At 32.2% G+C, this 26,307-nt stretch overlaps 1 protein-coding gene across 1 annotated transcript; it reads right to left on the reverse strand.

Annotated features, from left to right (window-relative positions):
* Positions 1-4,117: 4,117 nt before the first annotated feature.
* Positions 4,118-25,431, reverse strand: LOC141690253 (ubiquitin C-terminal hydrolase 12-like). The gene is made up of 32 exons (XM_074494952.1): positions 25,225-25,431; positions 24,856-24,970; positions 24,599-24,752; positions 24,331-24,488; positions 22,825-23,090; positions 22,525-22,743; positions 22,346-22,454; positions 22,132-22,247; positions 20,997-21,095; positions 14,889-14,998; positions 14,584-14,658; positions 14,057-14,135; positions 13,817-13,963; positions 13,653-13,733; positions 13,422-13,541; positions 12,897-13,019; positions 11,690-11,767; positions 11,496-11,584; positions 10,745-10,853; positions 10,511-10,579; positions 10,271-10,381; positions 8,624-8,679; positions 8,349-8,526; positions 8,118-8,219; positions 7,943-8,014; positions 6,643-6,708; positions 5,794-5,859; positions 5,550-5,639; positions 5,307-5,423; positions 5,093-5,167; positions 4,912-4,998; positions 4,118-4,721 (listed from the first exon to the last, which is right to left on the reverse strand). Exons 1-32 carry the CDS (start codon positions 25,252-25,254, stop codon positions 4,680-4,682), a joined length of 3,408 nt encoding a protein of 1,135 aa, XP_074351053.1. The 5' UTR covers positions 25,255-25,431; the 3' UTR covers positions 4,118-4,679.
* Positions 25,432-26,307: the final 876 nt, after the last annotated feature.

The raw sequence follows: 26,307 nt of genomic DNA on the forward strand, positions 1-26,307 counted from the left end.
CGGACCGCACAAGTGATCAGGTCTACTTATGACGGAGTTAAAGAATAGGGAAATATTAATTAGGTTTATTAAACGGTACAATATAGCTCACTTTATGACAAGATATAATAATTTCATAGCTAATTGTACATGAAGGGCAGTTAAAGCTCATCCAGAATTCATTATTATATTGATGAACGATATGATGAATTAATGAAATTCAATTTTTTGGCAGAAACAAAATGGTATATTAGTGAGAGTGCGATGCATATTCAAGTTATTATAGACTGAGATGCTACTTTGAAAATATTAATAAATGGAGCTTATAAATATAGATTCTAAAATGAAAATCTATACTATTATATAATATAGACGAAACACTAAAAATTTGGTAGGTACGACACTTCCTTCAATTACATAATTGTCCTTCGTTAAAAAAATCAATATTTTAATTAATTGATCTTACTTAATTAATATATAATCAATTAGCTTTATAACTAAAATACATTGCCCTTTTCATTTTCACCAATTAAAACAACTTTTTATCTACAAATATTTTAGACAATTCTTTTTAATTTATAATTTTTTTTGAAGTAAAACATGTTGTCTTTTTTATTTTCTCCAAATAAAACAAATCTTTCTCTAAAAATATTATGGACAATTCTTTTTAATATATCCTGATTATCTATTTATTAATCTATACTATATTGTAATAGATGAAATATTAAAAATTTGGTAATCGGTCGGTACTCGCTGAAATTACATAATTGCTCAACTTAATTAATTTATTATTTTAACATAATTACCTTCTATAATATTAGAAAAGAATGGACAAGAAAAAAGAGAGTTTTATCGTGAATTAGATAAGATTCATCTTCATGACTCGACTCTCAAAACTAATGTTGATAAAGCAAATCAACAAATAATATTGAATTATACATATTTTGCTAGTTCTCCGACATTGATAGAAAATTGTTACGAAAGAGAATTAAACATATGTTTTTAGCGAGTTTATTAAGTTATCATTTTCTAAAAGCAAATTAATATAAAATAGGTATTATACTACAAAAAAAGATATATTCAATTTTACTTATTCAGACATAATTGAAGTTTTAACAAATATAATTTATAAAATATTAACATTAAAAATTATCATAAATACTTACATTTATGTCAACAATTTCATTTATTTTCGGTTTCAATTATTGAAAATAGTCGTGTATCGCACATGTTTATAATGAACATTAAAAATTTGATAATTGCGCAGTATTTGCTGAAATCACTTGATTGTTCTCACTTAATTAATTTATTATTTTAACATAATTATCTTATATAATATTATTGTTAAAAATTATGAAACCTTTAAAACAAAGTTATATAAAACCGAGTACAGTGGACGAGTATGAGACAGTATTTGGGTAGATATAGACGGTGTTCGGACTAAAATAAAATAATAGATATTACTGACGTTCTTAAAACAATTATATTATTGAACTGAGATTAAAAATTAAACTAAAAATAATTGCCTTCGTTTAATTAATATATTATTTTGACATAAATGTCTTATATAATATTATCGTTAAAAATTATTAAACCCCCAAAATAAAGTTATATATATAACCGGATACAGTAGGCGAGTAAGATACGATATTTGGGTAGAAGACGGTGTTCGAACTAAAATAAGATAATAGATACTAGTAACGATGTCCACACAATTATAATATTGAACCGAGATAAAAAAAATTAAACTAAAAACTAATCAGACTAAAAACAACATATTACTACCTCTTTTAACAACTACAATTAATACAATAATAAAATAATAAAATAACATATATTTAAAATAATTATGCATCACACGGGTTTTAGATTAGTTAAGTATAATATAATATATAAAAATATAAAATGTAATTTTGTCAAAATAAATATATGAATTATAAAAATAAACAACATAATTGATAACTAATTAACAGATGAGATAGTGCCCACAACAGAAAATATGGTCCAAAATGTCGAGATTCGAAACTGATGACACAAAATACCGACCTCCATGCGTATCCGAGATACACATTTTGAATGCACATCACGGATACGCATGTCCTTTTATTTCAGTTGGCGAAAATGAAAAAAGTAAAAAGAAAAATTAATGTTGTAGACACATTTCTATAATGCGCATATCGAAACGTGCATGTACAAAATATGTATTTTTTGTAAATAATATTTTAAAAAATAAATGAAGACATCCATTTTAAAAAAACGTATTAGGTGACACACATTTTGAGAATACCTGTCTTTTGTACTTTTATACACGTCCATATGAAATTCGTGTCTCGTCGATATCTTGGGCCAATATCGATACTTTGGGCATCTGTCAAAAATAAAAGTATATTAAAATTTTATAAAAATAAATGAATGTATGGTCAAATATGAAAATTAAAAATACGAAATTCTTTAAATAATACAAACATCACACCTTTTTCTTTTTCTCAAAAGTTTAAAGAAGAAATATAGGATAAGAGTAAACTATATAAATTATCTAATAATATTTTTATATTGAATTCAAAATCACATGATAGTTGCGACCTGAGGATCCAATACACATGATATTATATCAGAGCTTTTATCGGAGGTTTTATTCGGATTTTTCGGATTTCGGACCGAGTCGGATTTTCGAGAAAAAAGAAGACCTATTTAAGACCCGCGGTTTGGGTCGAACGGATCGAATTTTTTCTAATTGGGGTTTTTTTAACTTTTTTTGGACCGCATCAAATCAAATTTTATGTTTCGGATGATATTTTGTAATTTTCAAATTTTTAGGAGTAAATTTGTAATTACACAACCATTTATTTAACAAACTTTGCATTTAACATAAAGTAGTCGATATATTGTTTTTTTTTCCAAATTTTTAAGTCTTTACAATTTTCTTTCAATTTTTTCAACTTTGAGCAATTATTTTCAATTTTTGACCTTCTCAACAAATTAATTCTGCCTTGACCGACTGTTTATGTATTTTCAAATATTATGCCTATTTGGAAAATTTTAAAATAAGTAATTTACAACTTAAAATGCATAATTTACTTATACGTGATAAGTAGATGAGAAAACTTATAAATTATATAAATGTTTGGATAGTTTATTTATAAGTCAGAATATTTTTTACTTAAATAAATTATAATAAATAATGTTTAAGTACAATTATCTAAATTTGTGAATTTTAAATTTAAATAATATTTTAAATTTAAAACTAAAATTAAGAAAAAAAATTAAAATAAGATAAGAAAAAATACATTATTAATAACATTCAACTTATTAGTTTTTAAGTTATAAATTCAACTATAAGTACTTACAGGTTTATAAGACAATGAACTACTTATTTTGAAATGAAAATAGACGGCTAGTGCCTGACCCGAATTGATCGGGATACCCAAACAGGCCCAATCCACCTTGCCCGACTTTTAACCATTTTTTAAAAAAGCCCCGCTTTGATCCAATTTCCGTTTAATCGAGAGTCGCCCTGGCGCACATCTATTGATTATTCAGCTGATTATTTTGAATACTTACGAAAGAACCTAATAGTAGCTGAAATATTAAAGAACCATCCAATCTTCTCAGACTGTCGCAATATTCTACGATAAAAAGGGCAAGATAGGCCCTAGACTTTAATTACATTTATTTATTTTTTTATAAAATTGAGAAATCCCAAAAAGTAAAAGTAAACTTTGGCAAGCCATGTTTTGTCACTACCCAGTAACCCATTCCATGTGAACTTGAAAAAAATAAACTTCCTGGTTCTCCAGCATTTTTGTCACTTTGAGAAAATGCTCACAGGGAAATTAACCACCTGGGAACTAAAACCTAAAAGTGCAGCCTCCAGTACAAAGCAGAATGCTGATATCCTTTATATTTTTTGCTAAAAGCATGGTGCTATCCTATAATTCATTAAGAAATCAACATCAACGAATATCAAAGCTCGCCTGAAGAATCATATTTCTCCGTTTCATAGCTCAACGCCTTATCAATGGGGACAACTTTCAAGACAAATATCCACTGCGGCGTGACAATCTCATCTAACACAAGTTTAGAAAGGGCCATCACAAAACAGCATAAAGATTTAAAAAAACATTGAATGCGGGGGCAATGGATATAAAAGCTAAAAGCATTTACAGTAATTACGATTATAAAGTTGCTATCTTTTTACATGATACTAATGAGCTCAGCATCTACACTTCAGCCAACCATAATCGAAAACTCATCTCAATGAGGCTTCCAGGTGCCACATAGGAGGGGAGGAAAAGAAGCAACCAACTATACCCAGTTTACACCCCCTTCAATCAAAATCTTTTATGTACTGGCTAAACTACCACAAGAACCGGATCATAGAGGCCCGTTTTAAACTCCCTGACTAAACATATAACCCATATATGACGAAAAAGTGAAAGGAGGAAGAGAGCTCAAAAGGCTCCGTAACTTGCAAGCAGGATATTAGGAAGAAACTCTCCCGCCCAACCCAAGTCATCAACATGATTGCCTAAAAGGGTAAACCATTAACCAGTATCTATATAGGAAAAAGCAAAGTACAACATTTATGTCAAGTTTTGCAAACTCTTGGACTAATATATTCCTATCCCCTCTTTACCAGTCCCTGAGAATCCTGTTGTTGAGTTCAACCCAAATGCTCTCTTGGTGGTTCAGAGCTTAGTCTAATTGTATATTTTGATTGCCTTCTCATATGTGTGACGATTCTGCACAAAGATTTAAATTATATGAGTAAGCTTTTACCATCCCTGCTAACAACAAATTATTTATTCAAATATTTACTGTACTCTTACTAAAGTTTTATGCACATAGAAAAACATGATTATCAATATTGGTGGTGGTACAAAGAATATCTTCATATGTAAGCTGGTCAAACATAACACACTGATACTTCACCTGATTTGCTGCGAAAGCTCTTTTAGGAGTGGTATCAGAATGCTCCAGCCCCAGATATTGCTCCCAAGCACCATAGACATCCTTTTTCTATCAAGTCCAATATTAGTATTATGCTAAAGGTATAAAAATATAAAATATGTTTGAATAGATGAAATTTTTATGAATAAGAAATAGAATGCACCTGGAAACGACTGCATACTATATCCGAGTCTTGCAGATACTCTGGCCTACCCAACGATAAGAATGCAAATCTCCACTGTTTCCCCAGAGTCAGTTTCGACAAAAGAGAAAAAGAAATTACATAGGGAAATCTAAAACAAAATTACGTATCAAGGTAACAAACACATAGGCAGGGGGATCCATTATCAAGTGTTGAAGTTTAAACAAGATTTTACCTTGGAGAACTCCTCGTCTGAAACCTGCAATTTTTTTTGAACCCGCACCTTAACTTCCGCCAAAGTTTCGCCTTCATGGATGACCAAGAAAAAGGGCTCCCCAAAATTTTGAATTTGCTGTCAAACAAAACCTCTGTACTCATTTATTGTTCTCCTGGTTCTAACAGACTCATAATTGTTTTACACAGATGTCATTCGAATGTCATCACACGATAAACATATCATCTGATTCGACAAACTTACCATTTGGTTCTGCGCAGCAGAATCTTTAGTGAAGTGATAAACATGAATTAAGCGATCATGTGGCCCAAGATTTTTCTCTTCTTCCGGAATCTGATCACAAAAACAATGTTGTAAATAAAACACAATTCAATAAATTGATTAGCATGGCCGTCAAATTTCACAAGGTGCAAGTTCTATGGAGCACATTAATAAACCATATAACACTTAATAAAAAAAGATTAAACAAAGGACGAAAGATACTTGCCTCTTCTGCTCGCAATGTCCAGTACTGATCATTTATATTTTCAATTTTCTCGTTTAGAGGAAAGATCTGGGGGAAAAGATTGGGAAAAAACAAAGTAAAACTACAGTACTATGCTACAACTTCCTCTTCAAAGGTTATAGAAACTTAGCAAAGAAAAAGTTTATAGAATACAACATTATTTTTCAAGAACTTAAGATTTTTTAAAGAGAATGGACTTTGGCTGCTCCTTAGAGCAACTCCAACAAACTCTTAAATTTTCTTCAAAACTAATATTATTAAATAGCCTCTTACTATTTAAGATACAAAATTACACATTGTCTCCAACAATCCTCCTTTAACTCACTCTCTATCTATTCTTTAAATACTTCAATTGATTGGAAGTACTATTTAATATAAATTTAGTACATAAGCAAACCTTATCTACTATATATTTAACTACACTACGAGTGAGAATAGACTCCTCACTATAGAGGAAAGATTTAGAGCTCCTAAGTTAATATGGAGGGGTTAGGAGATTGTTGGAGACAATTTTTGTTTAATTTTTCTTCAAATTTTAATTAAAGAGCCTAGGTAGAAAGGTTGTTGGAGCTGCTCGTAGAACCATAATCCTGTGTCCACCAGTAGGCTGGGGCAGGTGCATCCAACAAAAGCAACTTAAATGAAAGCTAAAGGATGGTAATTTGAAGTGTGCTATTTAATGGTAAAACATTTAGAGAATACAGGAATATCCGAAAATTCCATGGCCAAACAGATTTTTAAAACATTATAAACTTCATACTTTCTCACAGCATTTCAATTGTAAAATGTTTTTAACACCAATTCTGTCAAATTCCACTCATAAAATTATACCTTGTATATCTTGTGATAGAACACTTCAAGTAGTCTCAGTTCTGCACTGGAATGAGAAAGTTCCACCTGTAACAGGAAGCAAATGCGTGTATGTTATAGACATGTAGGTGTGTGATTGAGACATGCGTGTGCACACGCTCAAAAACATGCGGGGACCTTGTCCATCACAAAAGTTTGCAATGGATTCCTACAATGTTCAGAGTAAGACTGAACAACCCAAATCAAAACACTCATCAAACACTTTCCACAGGAATTTAATGAAGAGGCAGAAACATTTTCCAATGCTACAAGGCATCTGCATACCGCCAGCGTTGACCATATATATATTTTCCAAACACACACACGTATAAAAAAAGCTCACAGTTAGTTACATATTTTTAAGTCAAAAATATATGATTGTGAAATATATAATTATAAGTATCATTACAGAATAGACTTTTCTTAATGTTCACAATTATTAGTTGCAGATTACACAATTATATCTTCTATATAACTACTATCTTAAATAAGAAGAAGAATAAGAAAAATCAAGAGTAAAAAAAATAAAAGAAAAGCACAACGAACAGTAGATAGAATAGAGAAAAGGAAGAAACAAAAGAAGTCGTCAGATGAAAGTCGCTTATGGAGTTGTCATTAATTAAAGAAGTGAAGTGGGGCATATTATTTTGACTCCACAAATAGGTTGGTGAACATATAATTTCAGAGTGAAACATATTACAGCACGGGTAGAACAAATGTGAGCATATCCACAGAAAAACAAAGATGCTGAAAGTTCCTACAGTAGCGTGTGACCAAATATCCCATTCTTTTAACTTTAAATTACCTTCCTAAATATATGAACTCAGAAAAGAAAACATATCGATCTAATTAATATCACCCGACATAGCTTAAATATCAATTTGTTGCAACAGTGGTTTCACTTTTTTGCTAAATGCAAAAGTGAAAAGTGTTTTTTTAATATACATCAATGAGACAAATATATCAAACTGTTTTAACTAACCTCCCCAACCAATTTCTCCTCCTACCACAGATAAATGATTTAATTTGGGTCATCATTACTTGTTCTGGATGACTCATATTATGTTTGCAGTGTAAGGGTTACCAGCTCCTTGCATATTTATTATGTTATATACTTATAGGCAACAAAAGCAATAAATAGATCACATATTAAGGATTAGGAGGAGGCTTTTATAATACATCATACCCAACCAATTTATGACAGAAGTATGCCAGGGATAGAGATTATTAAAAATTTCGTACACATTCCGATCTTCTACATCTGAGCTTTGCAAAAATGTACCTTTGTCTTGATTTCATTGAGCACATCTTCAACTGTGCTCTGTTTAGGCAATCGAATGTTGTGGATATTCGGCTGCAAGATGCAGTAGATAGACATCATAAAATCAGAAAAAATTTAATGTAAGTTAAGAGTGAAGATAGCTGGACAAAAGTAAGTAAACCCGTTTAAGGCACACCTCATTCTCAGATGCCCGATAAAAGGCAACTTTAAGAGACTTAAGACACTGTAGCTCTGGCAAAGGAATATCCAGCACTTCATAATACAATATATCAGATATCTGCACAGGAAATAATAATAACAATTTTTTTTAATCTCTAATTCTCTATGTAACAAGTAATATTGAATATTGGTATATATAAGACTTTTTTGCATCATGGATTTTGTGAGGCAGGTTCATGACATCCACCTGATTATAGTGAACCAGCATGTCTAACAAATGCTCTGCTGCCCGATATTTAATAGGATGGGGTTTTGGTTGCTGAGAGTAGCAGTTGTGAGGAGTTAGCCTGATTTTTGAAGGATCCTCAACACCAAGTTTCTGTGCCACTCTTTCAACCACATCATCATAAGTATGCAACTTGGACCTTAACATCAACGAAGGCAGAAATTTTTTTAACAACGTAATAAAAGTAAATTGAGATTTCTTAAAGAAATACAGATTGCTTATACTAGAGTACCCACAATTCTAGAGAGAAATCATCCTCCTTTGGTCTCTCGAGAGATCGCATATGAACAATCTGGAAAAATTAAGCAGCATCAGGTGAGGAAAAACTAGTAAACACATGAGACAGCTAACAAATTTTTAAACAAACTGCCCGGGGAATCATTCATATTATATCAAAGGTGTAAAGCAAGCAATACAGATATTCTTGATTCAGCTTCTTATTATATCAAAGGTGTAAAGCAAGCAATAAAAAATATTTTTGATTCAGCTCCTTGTGGGTGAAATGTATGTATATTATTAAAGGCGAGATGCACACCGAGGCGCCAGGATCCCTTGGAGATGAAACGAATTTATCTAGAAAACGATTTTTTTATTATCGAATTCTGCAAAAACCCCACAAATAGGAATATGAAACTTAAAGGAACTTCCATGTTGGATCAGTTTTCTTACTATCACCTTTTTCGGTAGCCGCAATTCCTTTACGGTGTAAATTCATACATACATATATATATATATATATTAGTATGTAACTGGAAACACAAAAGAACAAGCAATTACATGGTATATTAGTATGTAATATGTATAACACTATAACAGTAAGAATATACACAATATACTATATATATATACATGATGCACACAGCTTTACTGAGAAGAAAATAATTAGAATATACATGTATATGTAAGAATATGTCTTCATGTTTGTTATTATCGATAACATGGATTTCTAAACACTTATGGGATTAAAAACAAGTATGGTTTTGGGGGCTGTTTTTGACTATTTTTACTGTTTTTTGCGCCTCTCGCCTCAAGGGGTCTAGGCACGCGCATCATTGAAGGCGCTGCGCCACAGTAAGAACTATGCGCTAATAGTGCGCCTCGTTGCGCCTTTAACAACACTGGTATGTATAATCGGACCCTAACTTATGCTCAATCTAAACAATAGAACACAATTTTAAATTGAACTACAAAAAACAAAAAATCACAACTTTGAGATGTCTTTATTTAGATTTAATAAGGGCAAATTAAAGACAGGTATAGCGAGCTTAATTTTCAAGGCAATCCTGCTCCCAAGTCCCAAGTTCATCTAAGTTCTAAGACGGGGAAGAAGGTACCAGGAGGTAAAATTATTTTCACTTTTATTCCCACAGTTCAGCCCTGAAAGTGGGATGAAAGGAACATAAAGTTAATGAGTATTACTGGTCACTGTTATTACTTATTATCATGGTATTTGGTCGAGAATCACAAAAACTTTTGTGAGCATTACAAACTCAATTACCAGTCTTTCAGTTCCTAGTACCACTGATAACAATTTCAATTGTTAGTCGAAACCATTATGCATTTGTTCTTTCCTCTAACTAGTCATATAGGGCCTCGTTTCTTGTTCAATTGCAGCGTAAGGACAGCTTCTCATGTTATACCATGTTTGATAGCTATAGCATATTTTCTTGTTTTGATGTTTCTTAAGCTTAATGGTCATTAATTAAACAATAGGAGAATGTATACGCAGAAAAAGAAACTATGATGTAACTTCACTACTGGTGTTCCTTTATGTGATCAAACATAGATCTATACCTAGCATGCTAAAACAAATTGAAACTAAAATTAGCAGCAGCCAACAGTACAAGGTCAGGATTCCCATTTTCAATTCAAGTATAATCTACCTGTCGATTCTTCACATATTCCAGATAAGAAGGAACATCAGGGTATCGGTATTCTTCTTCACTTTGAAGATTAGGAACTTTTTGAAAGCAAATTATATCCCCATCTTCAATCTGCACATTCAATTTAAAAAATAAATAGATTAAGGAAACAAATAGCAAAAGGGAAAGAACAATTTTGATCAAGATCACCACGTTAAAACCTGTCCTCAAAAGCACAAATTACAATAAAATGCTAAATACCTGGCTCATTCGAAATGAAGCTTTCATGTCAAGACGGTCACACATAACACAAGGCTCAAATTTAACTTCCTGAATCATATACATAACATATATATATAAATGACTAATATAACAAAAATGTTGCACAGGAAAAAGAATTTTATAGGCCATACTACTAGAAGGAAGCATAAAATCCAAAATTTCCCTCCATATGTAATAAGTAAGATATTGTCCAAAAATAGCTGAAGAACAAACCTCGTATAGTTCAATTTCTTCTTCAGAATCATAACCCGCTAATTCATTTAATTTTTTCAGGATATCGACTGGCTTTCCTGTACTCTTAACATAAAGCCGACCCACATATCTGAGTATACAAAACAGACAAATAAACATGTCACCATTATCATATTTAAGGAGGAAATAAGTAGACAATAATCCTCAGTCTTCTACTCTTCATAGGTCATGTGCCAGTTACAATTCAATAGCAACCCTGGATACGAATAATTAAAACAAAGAACGCCAATAACTAACAAAATTCTCTAGCATAAAGTCACATTACATAATTTCAAATAGATTAACATGTTTCACAAAATAACATCTGAATATTACAAGGTCCTCTTTTCCCTTTGAATTGGTAAAATCCCCGCACCATTATTCGAAAGATGGCAACACTTTTTAAACAATTATGGAAATGCAAGATTACACGGGTCCAGATATATTTTAGTATAATTATAAATAACAATATGTAGTGCAACTACAATGAATATCAACCTGGTACATAGACATATAACCATATCTTTACTTTATACTTTCTTCAGCAGAGTGATAACCCACCCCACATATGATGAAAGAGGGAAAGGGAGGCTCACATTTTACAGTACAAAGAGTATGTCATTCAAAGAAAACCCACCCCACATATGATGAAAGAGGGAAATGGGAGATCCAGAAACAGAAAACATTTATGGAACTGTCTACTAGGGCTTCATAAAAGTTGCATTTTAATTACCTAAGCTCTTCTCTCTTGGGATCATAGAGCTTAAAGAAAAGAAGTATATCGTCCTTAGTCTTGTCAGGTGGTGGTAAAGGGTACATGTCCTGCAAAATTAATGTGTAATAGAAGGCCAAGAAAAAAAGAAACATAAAAAAGGCGGAATATATCAGGAATAATGTTATTTCGTCATGTTTGATACGACAACATACCTGCCCTCGTTCGATTTCTAAAAACAACTTCAGATCTGCATTGTGCATCTTAGTAGAACCCTCCTTCAACTGTCCAACCTGGCATTTGCACAATTCATTATGGAAAAAGCCATACAATTTCGTGGATCGTAAGCTCTACATGCAGCTTATTCCAAATCTCAAATAATAATAAACCGGGGGGGGGGGGGTGAAACAAATAATAAAACAGGCTTATTGACTTTTTTGGATGAAAAGCATATTTCCAGATTTGATTAGTAATTATATATATAGCTGTACTAATTAAAAGAACACCTTTACCAAATATACACTGAGCATACAGTCTTTTGTTTCTAAACCTTTAAATTCGTTCCAAAATCCTCAGACATTAACACCTACTTTGTACTACATTGATATTAGTAAAAAACCAAGTCATCCAAGTAACCACAAAATCTGATCTGCAATGTATAATCAGGGTACCAGGAAGGATCATAAATAAAGCTTTTATACAAAGCTAAATTTAGATATATTTATCACATCCCAGCCAACATACACTAGTACACCACAACAGACCATACGGAAAAAGAAAAAGAAATGCAAAAAAATTAAGACAAGCCTGTACGATTCTCAACCTAGCACTCTCTGCTATCACAGCATTCCTTGATAATTTGTGCTTCATAAACCTATCATCCTATACGTCTAACATGGAGAGCTTATTCAGAGTAAGAATACAGAGGAGAGCTTATTAAAAGAAAGAATACGGAGAAAAACAATGGAAAATAAATTGATATATTAAATTAACCGAAGGCTGTCGGGCATTTTATTTTCCCTTTTCTCTATATATCAAGATACAGAGAATTATTATCAAACACCCTTGATGTACCCAAATTTTGATGCACGGGGTCTGTTAAAAACTGGGAAACAATATATGAAGTTCAAAAATTAAGTGTAACTTGCAAACAAATCTTAACTTCCCAAAACAATTATAATCATGCACAGCAAATTAACATTGTATTTCTATTTTATCATGCCATAAATTTTTTGACTGTAACTACACACACCAAAAGTGGCATAGAAAGCAAACATAGCATATACGTCTTATATGTAGACTTGCAAACTGGGTAAAAGACAACAAAGTTTCTAAAATGAATATGTGAACCAACAGAAACCTTAACGGATGTCATCATAACTAGTGTAGGATATAAATACAAGAAACAATGCAAGTATTTACCGTTTGTGCTTCCTCCAGAGGTGTCAATGGTCGATTCGGGCGGTACGTATGGTTTTGCCTCTTTGCCCAGTACCAGAAACGCTGACACTGAACTGGTATACCAAATTCTTTGGCAACCTCTTCCTGCATTTAAACTAAATTATAGTTTTCCATAATTGAAGGTATTAGCCATTTAGGTAAAGACACCCGTAAAAGAAAGGAATGTTTGCTAATGAGAAATTTGTTCAAATTAGATTGCAGGATCACAGATTAATATCGGGAGATTTTACTTTTAAAAGGTAGATGAAAACTAAGGGAAAAAGAAGTGTAAGCCACTTATTTGACGAAAACTATGGAAGAAGCTCTGGAGCATTGTTACGACTATAAAAACATATCTCCCTTGCTTGGCACCATTTTATTGCTTCTTAAACATTTTCATATTACATTAGAACATTACAGACAATCCAAATAAGTATACAAATCAATTACTAAACCATTGCACAAGGGATAACGGATATAACTGATGGAACATAAAGTGGTTAGTACCTTAAATTGGACAAAAGGCATCTGCTTCTGAATACGAAAATTATGAACTTTGTCATGATCGACAAGATCAAAATATATATCCTTTCCAATCTGTTCCCGCAGATCATCATCATGAGCAACCTAGATGTTTCAAAAATTATAATTCAGCAATGAATTCCACAAAAAACTCAAGGAGAAATCAAGCCTTCACCGATACCGCAAAGATAATTCATTAAGATTTAGAATCATTACCTTGATAATGGTATAAAGGTGTGCTTGTGCTTTATATTTTCTTTTATCCTCCTTTTCTTCTCGTTCTTTTTTCAACCTTATCTGAAATAAGAGAAAGCATGTTATCACCATACTCAACAATAAAACTGAAAAAATATATTTTCATATCTGAATATACGGTTTACCCTGAGGTGTTCGGCAATATCCTTCTCGTCGACGTCACAAAATACCTTCTCCTTGTCACTTTCACGCACATAAACAAGCATGTATGCATTTGAATATTTGGTAAACTTAAATGGAGCATTATTGTAACCAGGACTAGTCGGAGGTAACTGTATGACAATGCAGGTAAACAGATAAAATATGACTTATCAATGAGGATACAATAGAAAAAAAAAAGAACATATAAACATATAGAATTGTACCTCTTCCTCGCCACCATATTGCTCCTCTAAGGCTTTCTTCATATCCTCTTTTGTAACACGCTCATCTTCAAATTTGTACCTATACAAGTGATAAATCACAATAACCAAGATGATGCCAGAAAAGAGTATGATTATACGAGTAACTCACAAAACATTCATATTTATCGTGAAACATAAGGTATATATATTAACAATAATTAACAATTGCAGTCATACTTAACGTTTGGGACAAGAAAAGGAAAGTAAAATAGAATGAAAGCTTATGGAAATATTAACAAAAGTCTGTTGCCAAATGAAATGGATTAGCTAAACTTTTAACCAAGTAACTGGTAAATGATGATCGGCACTAAAGTTTGTACTAGTTGACCAATGAGTTGGCGTAGCCCAACACTACCATTAGAACTTTACCCAACAGCTTGGAGCAACCGATAATGGATTAATGATAAGCCACTTATTCCTAAATTAATTATATACACTATGCCCAAAGTTAACAATCTTGGTAAATTAGGAATATTCTAACTGCTTACCATTGTTCAGAGAGGGTTGGTCTGATAAAAGCATAATAGTGCCCTCCATGCACCCCACCACTATGAACCAACACACTGTTGTAAAGGAAATTGATATAGCCATATAGGTGTTAGTACATAAAAATCGAGAAGGAAAAGAAAGAATGATAAACAAAATCAGGGCTGCATCATCGTTTTAGTGATATAACCTGTGCATATATAATAGATAGTTTATGTATAATAATTAGAGGCCAATATGTTGGATAGATTAGGTGACAAAAATCTTTGTTTAAACTTGTGGAACTAATTAGCATAAACTGCAATACCTATGAAGCGTGTAAAGATTGCGAACACTCCTATCTGCATCGGGCGATAAATACTTTCCATTTTCTCTGTCAAGGTCAAGCTCTAATGGGAATTCATATCTGTCATTAATCTGCATAGGGATATCAATCATGAAGTAAGCAGAGGAAACATGATAAACAAATATGAAAATCTTTATAAGTCTTTCACTTACTACATTATTGTATAACCTAGTATAATTATTAGCAGTAGTTACCATAACAAGCACAACAGAACTACGTTGTATTTCCACATGTACATATATCATGAAACAAGATAAGAATTAATATATATTTTACTAATTAGTTTATATTTGTTTAGTGTAGAGATTTCTAATATATTTATCTATATGTTTTATACGTGGAACTAGAAGTTTATTAATTAGGTAGTTTATTTATAATAAAGCCCAACTGCTTACGAACCTTAGTCCATTAGGTTATTTTACTAGATTTCTCTTCCCTGTATAAGCATAAGCATCGTAACCCCCACAATATTTTTTTTTGACAAACAAAATTTAATGCATTCATTAAAACACTAGAAAACAGCCATAACAAACCTCTGAACTGACAGTACAACCTGATTGAAAAACAAATAAACAAGTCGTTTTGTTTTCATATCGCTTAAAAATATAAACTTAAATTCTTTAAATTAGGGATTATAATAGCTTTCCCAGATCCAACCTACACATTTAAAAGGATTATAATAGTGTCACAATTGACCTTCACATAAATGCCATATATAGCCCAATAATACCTACCACATATGATAAACTACTATCCCCATATATATAAAAACATATAGATAAACTTACTGATTTCCATTCGTTAGATAAGATAAAAATCATTTACTAACAAATGTGTAAGTTCTCCTTTATTGCCACTTTGTGTCCCTCATCAATAGTTGTGTGCATTCGGTTAACCAAAATCGAATTTTATTTCGTTTAACAGATTCCGAAATGTGCCAAATATGGCTACCGAAAATCTGATATTAATCCAGTCTACCAAAATACTTTTTTCGGTTATTACCGAAAACTAAATTTTATTAAAAGTATATAAAATTACAAAAAATACATATTATCTTCTTTACCAATATTCAAAAATTAAAATAAATTATATATGATAAATTTGGAAGAATTTAAAGTGTACATAGGTTCAATGCTTGCACCCGGATTTATTTATCATGTGCACGAAATGATATTTGATTAACTTACAGAGTAAAAGATTATAAAATATACAAATAATTGCTGACTCCGGTTTAGTTTCAATATTCTTTAAAGTTTAAACTAGTTACTGTTAAGTTTTCTACTTTAAAAAAATATTCCATTGGTCTCTGATTTAAAGGCAATTTGGCTAAACTTAAAATTATTTTTATGACTTAATGTTGCTTAAAGTGATAAGTTAAAAAAAAATAGTTCAATATTTGTTTGGGTAAGTTTGTATTATTGGTGACATGTGAATTATTTAATATGTAAAAATAAAAATAATTTGGTAAACCATTTGTTTGATAATGATATTAAAATTTATCAAATAAAAATAAGTTGGCAAAATAAGTACCTCCTACTAACTATTGAATTTAAGTTGTATTTTTTAACTCAAGTCATTTCTGACTTATGACACAAACATTTTTCAGCTTAAAGTCAAAAATCACTTTAAGCCCCTGCTTAAAGTGTTAAACAAACGGGCTCTTAGACTCTGAAGCAACAGGGCAAAAGAACATCTATATAACCAATCGGGTATGACTAGAAGCCACAATTTAGATCAGAGTACAGTTATGTATGTTTATTTATATTAATGATAATATTAACATTATTATTTGTTGTTTTTATATTATTTACATTTTTCTGTTAACTGCGGTTAATAACCAAATAATCCAATAGTGGAATAAATGCTACCGAAAACCAAACCAAATTATATATTTTGGTACCGAACAGACGCGCACGAAATGATATTTCTTATAAAATATATAAATAACTGTTGACTCCAGCTTTTAAATCTACTTTAAAGTTTGAACAAGTTATTGTTAAGTTTTCTACTTTAAAACACATTTATTTTATCTCTGGTTTAGACTCTGAAAGCAAGAGGGATTAACAAAAGAAAGGCTAGTTAATCAATCACATAACAGACTAGCAGCCACATTTAATTCACAGTATAAAATTAGTACACACTATGCTGCAACTGTAAATACAATTATGTGTATATATTTCTATGGGCTTCAGGACCCTAATGTTAACTTTTAATTATTATCTAAAGTTAAGTCAGCTTTCAATACAAAATTAAGGTTATTTTTGTAAATGCAGGAAGTTAATTTTATCTTACAAAAATGTCATTCAACTTTTATATACAAAATAGTAATCACTTTAGATAATTTTCATAAAGATAACTTTAAGAACCTTTTTCTCTATTTATATTAATATTAACATTAATATATGTTCTTATTATATTATTACAGTTTTTTTTCGATTTTTCTGTTAACTGGTTAATAACCGGATAATTGAATAGTGGAAACAATGCTACCAAAAAACTAACTGAATTACTCCCTCTATCTCATTCAGTTCTATACATTTTCCTTTTTTGGATGTCCCACTCAATTCTATACATTCCAAATCTTACCCAAAATTGTAAAGTTTTAAAATATAAAAAATTAACCCCATCCACTTACATCCACTCATTTCTTCCACTACACCCACTATATACATTAAATATTGGTTAGACCCAACACTTTACCCACTATTCTTATTTGTTCTCACTAATTTACACATTTTCTTAACCTCCGTGCCCAAACGATTTGTATACAAATCAATGGGAAGGAGGGAGTATATACTTTGGTTAACCGAACTGAAATATTTTCGGTTACTAGGTATGGTTTTCGGTTAACCGAACCGAATGCACACCCACACCCCTCCTAATCATTCTTCCTTACAAGAGAAAACTCGACCACGAGTTCTGTGGAAGACACAAATCATACAAAAGTGCGAGGAAGCCAAGATAAATGTCCTACTCTTCTTTAAGAAGGGCTGAAGTGCAAATAACTTTAAACACGGACTGAAGTGCAAAGAACTTTAAACACTAATTAATAAGCAAGCGAGGGAGGCTTAAACCTGTATTATGAAATGACGAACACGAAATGATCAACCTCAGTCACATTATCACACACTTTGCATTCCACAACAATTTGAAAGCTGGTTTGGTTACTTCTACCTAATCCTCACTCAAGACATCTACATAACTTGTTTAACCTCCTCAATTGGATCTTTTATTTATGTCTTCAATGTGCTCGATTTCTATTGCACTCTCATCTCCTTTGACTATTTTCGCATTCTCCAAATGTAGAAAGACGTTAAATTTGAGTTGAAGTTGAGAAGTAATAGTCTCAAGAATCCTATCTTGTCTCTTATTTGTACATTCGTACCTTTCTTTATATTACTAGATGTATTAGTTCATTTTTAACCTTCCAAGTCATCATCTAACCCCTTCAACGTAAGCTAAATATTTAAGAAACATAAGCTTAATTTCACCGACTTCAAAGACTTCGTAGAGCAACTCATCCTATTCCTCCTCAAGACAACAAATTTTATATTTTATTATACCCCCTTGAATACAAACTTTATGCATTAGATATAATTTAAATCATGCAATAAGGGTTTGACTTTCTCAAATTTAGAAGTTAAGGGTTTGAATTGTTAAAATTCAAAGTTGCAAGGGCGTGATTGGTAAGTATCTCAGGCCGGCTCGGCTCTGATATAATACCATTCCGTGCAGGATAGCATGAGGTGCCAACCAAAGTAGCAAACTTTTGGCACCCTTTGGCACCCTCCCAAAATGGATATTATGTTATATATTCTAATAAAGACATGTACCTTCAAATCTATTTTAAATTATAGTTGTATATAAATAGTTTAGCAACTTTGAGTGCTAATTGTTTAAGTTAATTCTGGTAAGAAGGGTGCCAAATATACAATTGAAGAAAGAGACAATAATATATTAATATTATTGATGAGTTGTCAATTTTGGCAACCTTGGTTTAGCACCCTCGTTGGAGATGCTCTTAAAATGAAATGAGATATGAGATCTAATCTCCACCATTCAAATTTAAATCTACTATATACAACAATCATTTTAAATCTCATCATCATCTCCAATTATCAACTCTTCCATCATCTTATTGCTCCTCCAACCACCACCTCCAACTATCGGCAACTATAATTTTCGATGACCACCACCTCCGACGATCACCATTAACTCACCACCATCAAATATAAAATCACCACCTTCAAAATAAGAAATCACCACCAGGAAAAAAAATCATCACATCCAACCACCTCCAAACAGAAAATCACCGCCGAAGAAAAAAAATCACCACAACCGGCCACTGCCTCTACCCACCAAATCCGGACACCAGATCCATCATCAACTCCGGACACCAATATCATAACACAAAATTTTAATGCCACAAATAATAAAATTATAATCACAATATCACCCCTACCACCGTCTACACAAACCCCCAATTATAGAATAATCACCAACAACAAGCCAAAATCACTACAATTAAACTAAAACTACTGAGATACTACACAACACAAAACCGAAATTTGTGATAAATCAGATCTGTAAATGATAGAAGTCTGGTGGAATTTTTGTGATGAAAAAGATAAATCTGAGACTATGTAGAGCTTAGTAGTCACTGGTTTTGAAGCGAAAGACGTTGGCAATTGTTCCGGTCGACGAGAATATGTCAGGCAGCAGTAAATGATGGCGCTGGGATGAAGATGAGGAGAGATGAAGAGAGAGATGAAAGTCTGGGTAGTAGTGGTGGAGCGGCGGTGGCGGTGGGTGGTCGGGGTGGAGAGAGAGTGTGCAGGGGGTGGTCTCGATGAGAGAGAATGAATAATAAAAGAAACAGTTTGGTGGGAGAAATAAATGTGTGGTAGGGATTAAAAAAAATTATTAAAAAAATTTAAATGGAGGGCTAAGATTAGATCTCATTTCACTATAATTGGGGTTCTAATTTAACCAACTCCCTATATATATAGAAAAGTTATACGGAGACCGGCTTTTTGTTGGATACCTTGGAGACCGCTTATGTTCCGCAAGTCAAATCTTGCATAAAAATCTTGCAAAATGTATTATTTTGAGAATCATGTTATGCAAAGATCATTATTTTATTCAAAATCTTGAATATCATATATGTACAACATGTATAACATTACAAAATATTTTATTTTACGAGACATGTATAGTTTGCAGAATATTTGTTCAGTTTTTGTAGAACATACACATTCTACTTATTAAACTTAAACGATCTTCAACAATTTTAATGAATTAATTTTAATGAATTAGTGATATTCGTAGAACATATTTTTACAAAATAATATATTTTATAGTGTTTTGATTGCTAGGACATAGGTGGTCTCCGAGGTCTTCCATGAAATTGTGGTCTCCATAGAATTTTACTCATAAATATATACACACACACATTCCCACATATGTCCATTATGGGGAAAAAAACTTGATCGTCAAAATTTTACCTAATCGTCTACATTCTTTTGGGAAAAAAATGCCATGTATTAAAATTAATAGCAGAAGTTGGATATAATTGCTTTTTCTTTTTTATATTCTAGGAATATAGAGATAATACTTATTGGTTCGCATAAAAAATGATAAAATGTTGACCTCATAAATGTTTTTCCAAAATTGTCTTGGGAAAGAGAAATATTCTGCAATTAAGAGAAAAAAATTTCCTGGATATAGGAAACATTTAAGACACATCAAATTTTCCTAGCGTAATATATTTCGAAGAAAATTAATTTACAGCAAACAGACCTCGAGATCAAGAAAAATTTCATTTTTACAATATTATCTCTTATAGAATCAATGCTTTAATTATCATATTAGTTCTCACATGCATTTCCTGAGAGACAGTCTACAAAATAGGTGTCTCTTTATGTAATATGAAAACAGCACATATACCTTGTTAAGGTTAAGAGTCCTTTTGTTTAAACTTACACTAGCATATGACAGTCAACAGTGAAAGGACCAAAATAATGTAAATCATGCACATAATCGAGAAAGCATAAATTTATTTGATACTACCTTAACCATAGTGTCTCGCATGAAATCATATTCAAACCGCTTTAACTGAAGCTGGAGAACTGGAGGGAAGTCGATAAATAGAACGCCCTTCTTAGCATCCTGGAATTCACATTTCCTTCGTTATCTTTAAAAATATATTTAAGACATAAAACAAAAATTCGTGTTTGATATAACAAGCAGGTGCACAAGAAATAAACATGCCCAAAATGAACAGATTAAGTCACGCACAAAAAAAAAATCTAGTCTAATGTGAAATAGGTTTAACAAAGAGAAGGCGCCTATCTGATTTAATGAATTAAATGAATCTGATCCACATGGAGCAATGCTGAAAGGGCTATATGATTCCAAGGGAAATCATAGAGGAGGTATTCTACTTTTCTTTCTTGAACTATTACCTTTATGCCTGGCCTACAACAAATTGCATCTCAACTCTCAGATCTGAGTCATGCATACGGGTCCAATCAGGACTAAGGTCTTAAGATTGGACATTTTATTATGAAAACTGGAGTAAAAACATGATTACTCATACTAGCTAATTGACATTTTTTAATTCATACATTATGATTAAAAAGTATTAACAAATTAATAATTAAATTATATCACCTATTACATGGGATAAATAGAATAATAAAGATACAAGAAATAAAATCCTTAAACGGTCTGGTTCTTAAAAAGTGAAAAAACTTCAGATGACTGATGACCTTAACAGTCAGAGAACTATGTGATATGACATCTCAACAAAAAATTAACATTTAAGCACATGAAACTAGATGAAATACTGAATTGATAAGTTTTTTTCTCAAACCTCATAGCACTACAAAGATTATGATTAATTTTTCAAGTTTTCCTTGAAAGCAGCATATGTTAGGTGAAAATTGGATGCAAAAGTTACAGTGCAAAATTAAGGTTGTTGCATACGTCGAATGTGTTTTGCACAAATGATAGAATAAAAAAAAAAAATCAAATGGGAAGTTGACATGAACAGGGGGGATCCCTTATAACTATGAGCAGGAAGTACGAATCGTTATGTAACAGATTTCGGAGGGTTACATATCTCTTATAATACCATCAATTGACAGAGAGGAACAACTAAATAAGGAAATGAAGTTAGAAAGCCGTTTGATAGATGGCTAACCTGTAAACCATGCTCTTCAGCATGATACTTGTTATCACCCTCAAGACGTTCGACCTCCACATATTTGTCAAAAGAAGCATAAATATCCCCACATCCCTTGACATCAAGTTGGAGATCTAGGAAAGTGCAAAACTTTACAATAACCAAAAAAAGAAAGAAAGAAACAGATGGCATAAATAAGACAAATATATTAACTTCATGCCAGTAGAACTACCGTAGTAAGACTCTTTTCTGGTGGACTTGAAGTTGACATTGATACACTCAATATAATTCATGTGGTGCCCTTCAAATAGTTTCTGTATTGTCCCTTCTACAACCGTTCCCTGAAGTAAAATTATAGTATCAGAGTTTCAAGACTATATGGAATGGTGTTGAAGTGTAAACAAGAAATACCTTCATTTTATCTTCAAGCTTTTCACTCAATACTCGATTGAGTTCTTGAACATCATGCTGCAAGAAAGAATCATACGTGTCCCAACCAAAAGACTTCGTTAATTCTTTTGTTGAAACACTAGAATCATTAAATTGAAGCTTATAAAACAAACTCTGAAGAGCCAGAGGAATGCTTCCCGAAGGCATGTCACTCTCAGTCGTCGGCATATGATATACCGCCTGTTACAGATAATAGTGGAAGGGATTAGCTGCCAGATGTGGACTACTGATGACTTCAATTAACAGAAAACAAACCCTGACCTTTCTGAAGTATGGTATATGGAACAAAAATTGAAGGAGTGAATTCATGTAACAAGTTGCTCCTTGATTTTTAAGGCCAACATAACCTGTTTCCTTTTTTGAGTCATATGTCCAAAAGTCTGTGACCTTACGCACAGCGACATCAGCTTCGATGATGCATGTATCATTCACAAGAAAACCTTTATTGGGGTCATATAGGTCACTGAGTGGCATGAATGATGTGAAACCCCAATCACTTTCCCTTGCATGAAATTGGTGCTGTGTATCTGCAAATCCACAATTTTTTGAAATAAATAATAGAATTAAGGTTGAGTTAGACCATATCCGACATGAATCTCTTACAATGTATGAAATTAGAGTATGCAAAGGGTGAACAAAACAATCCCAATGCTAAGGCAAAGGTTAAACTAACACATCACAGGAAATTGTCTATATTCTACTTGCGATAAGGTTAATATTATACAGGTTTCTGAGGTAATTGGAGCCAATTTGACAACAAAATAAATATGATAGAAAAGTCCCCGGTATAGTCAATTTCAAATATCAAGATCACATTTCTGTGCACCAAAGCTAAAGCAACAACTTAAGAAAAGTAGTTAAACGCTAAATTACTAACTCGCGCTGCAAGTGGCTGTAGCATGCTGGCCTAATAGATTCCATCTGACCTGATTATTATAGTATAATTACTAAATCTATAGCAAACACAATATTTCACAAAAGATTTATGTTTGCCGGCTTGTCTAGCTTTTCGTCAAGTTAAAGTAAATATTTCCATTATGGAATACTGTTTAAGTAGGAGACTAAATTTCATTTCTTTGCCTATAATCACACGGGTATATGAGAAAAAAACTAGAAGACCTAAACTTAATTTTTTGGGAAGTTGTTAAAACAAAAGGTCACGGTGATACTTTAATATATTGTAATAGGCAAAGAGAATGGGCTTGTTTCAACATTAAATAATCATCTGATCCGGATGACAAAAGCAATCTACATAACTTAATATTGAGGTTGACTCAGATTTATATAAAGATTATAAAATTGAAAAATTAATTTTGTGTAGCCTCCCAGAGTCACTTAATGATTGAGAGAGTATAATTTACAATGTAGGTGAATATAACATGGTTGTGACTAACTCTAATTCTAAAAATCTCTTTCCACGCTTTTGGTCTAGGAATTGTTTGTAAAATTCTAAAATTGTCATATAAACATCAGATAAACTTGCAATATGCCATGTCTAATCAGACATGCCCGTATATAGGTCCTCTCTACCCACTTTGTATTCGTACTGTACCAGCAACCACTAAAAATTATAGCAAGTCACAGCAGAGATCACACTACTGCAACAAGGAATCTTCTTAACAACAAGATGACACATGTGCTACCACAAATATTAAAACTACAATAATAAAAATAGAAAAATGGAATAGAGTTGTTAAAGATCATTCTTAACACAGAATAAAAGAAGAAACCAAATACGCAAAACTGTAAGATTATTATAAATGTTACCCTTCTTCACTGTGAACTTTGGTTGAATTTGATTAATGACAGCCAGGCTAAATTGCGCATATCTGCTCCAGCCGTAAGGCAAAGATCCAGAATCTGCGACATCTAAGTACATGGACAAGTGGTCTACATTATTTCCCTTGGGAAAAATAAGTACACGCCTGCACCACAAAAAAAATGAAACAATAAAACCCCCCCATCACATTTTAAATAACAAACATAAACACTCACTGTATGTATAACTTAAAAATGACACAGTCCAGTCAAATACCATCTGTAACTACCAACAGTAAAAGTGTCCGAATACTGTTTCTTAACATTCATCCTCGAAAAATTCTCGAGAGTCCATGTAAACCTCGAAGCTTGTGCCGGCTCCTCAACGGCTTGATTCTCTACTGAATTAGCCCCTTCTGTTTGCGCTACAACTACAGAAACAAAACCAAAACAAATCCAAAATTAAACACAAATACTAATCAAGCACATAAACAACACAGATATTAAAATTACGCAGCAAAAAAGTTAGCGAACCTTCCATAGGTTGAGGACCTTCTAAAAGCTGAGGACCTTCCAAAAGCTGAGGTCCTTCCACGCTCTGAACTTCAACTAATCCGGAACTCGGAACCAGCATCTCCTCATCATCTTGCTACACACAAACACACACATTACATCCACGACACAAAAAAAAAATAAGCTTCTGATCCAATAAACCCTATCTCAAAATCAAATCAACAAATCATTACAATTCAATTCAATTTAAAACCCTAGCTAATCAAATCAAACATTCCTAACCAATAAACAGACTAGCACAATCACACAGACTAACAATTAACAGAAACAGATATATACATACAAATAGAGACACGCAATGTGAAATTGAGCGAGGGAAGAGAGACTTACATCCAACGGTTGATGAGTCATCAGAGTCATAATTAGAGCGAGAATGACCGTACGATTGTGAATCTAGAGGGAGAGAGAATGAATAGTGGTGGTGATATATGAAGATGGGAATGGTCACTCTTGGGAAACTGAGTTGAAGGGAAAATAAGGGCCGAGTTTTTTGAGCTTTGGAAATGGATATGTGTGGGTTTTGTGCAAACTTTCGGGGTGTTTTTGGAAATTTAAGTTTTGGGGGAAGCGGTAGGGCTTTCTTGGGTTCTCTCCCCTTGTTTTTTGAATTTATTTTTTTAATGTTGAAGTATATATACTAATCCTATATTATAGTATATATTTTATTTTGAAAAAATTATTTTTCCATCTCACTCATTTTTTTACCGTTTTATCTTTAATTATTTTTTGTAGAAATTGAACATCAGATTAAAGAGGCAAGTAAATTTACATTCAAGTGCGTGTCCGGTGAAAAATCCCAACTCTTTCATTCTCTTTTGTTCTCGTTAATTTCCCTTCAATAAAATCCAAATTTGTTGGGTGTTTGTGTGTCTCTCCTCTTATAGTGTGTGTTTTGTCTCATTTTGTAGTGTTTTGTTATATTTTTGTTTAGTTATGGTTAGACTTATTTGGTGTTGAATCTGTTGAAAACAAGTTTATTCATATTTTTTGTGATCTGCAAAGTCTGAATCGAATCGGTGATGATTATTGTAAGAGCTCACATTTCACAACCAAATATTATTCATCCGTTACACTTTCGACATGTGTATAGTTGGTATTCGGCATGTAGATAGCTGGTATAGCCGAGGTGTTTTCGGCATGTAGATAGCTAAGATAGCCCTTTTCCAATCTTAGTTTATGTAATTGTTGTTTCCGAACATTGGGTTAACAATGGTTTCTATGTGATACGGTCAATTGCGATTTGCTATTTTCAGATATATTAGTGCAATTTGAATCGCTTGAGATGTCTTGATTTAGTTTTTAACTTCAAAATTTTTTAAATTATATGTGTTAAACAATCATGAAAATAGTCATCTTATTATTTTTAGTGTGTTATTTGTTTTATCACCTGTATCGACAATTGGGGGCTTGTCT

The sequence above is a fragment of the Apium graveolens genome, chromosome 10 (assembly GCF_009905375.1).
Source record: "Apium graveolens cultivar Ventura chromosome 10, ASM990537v1, whole genome shotgun sequence".
In the NCBI taxonomy this organism is placed as follows: domain Eukaryota; kingdom Viridiplantae; phylum Streptophyta; class Magnoliopsida; order Apiales; family Apiaceae; genus Apium; species Apium graveolens.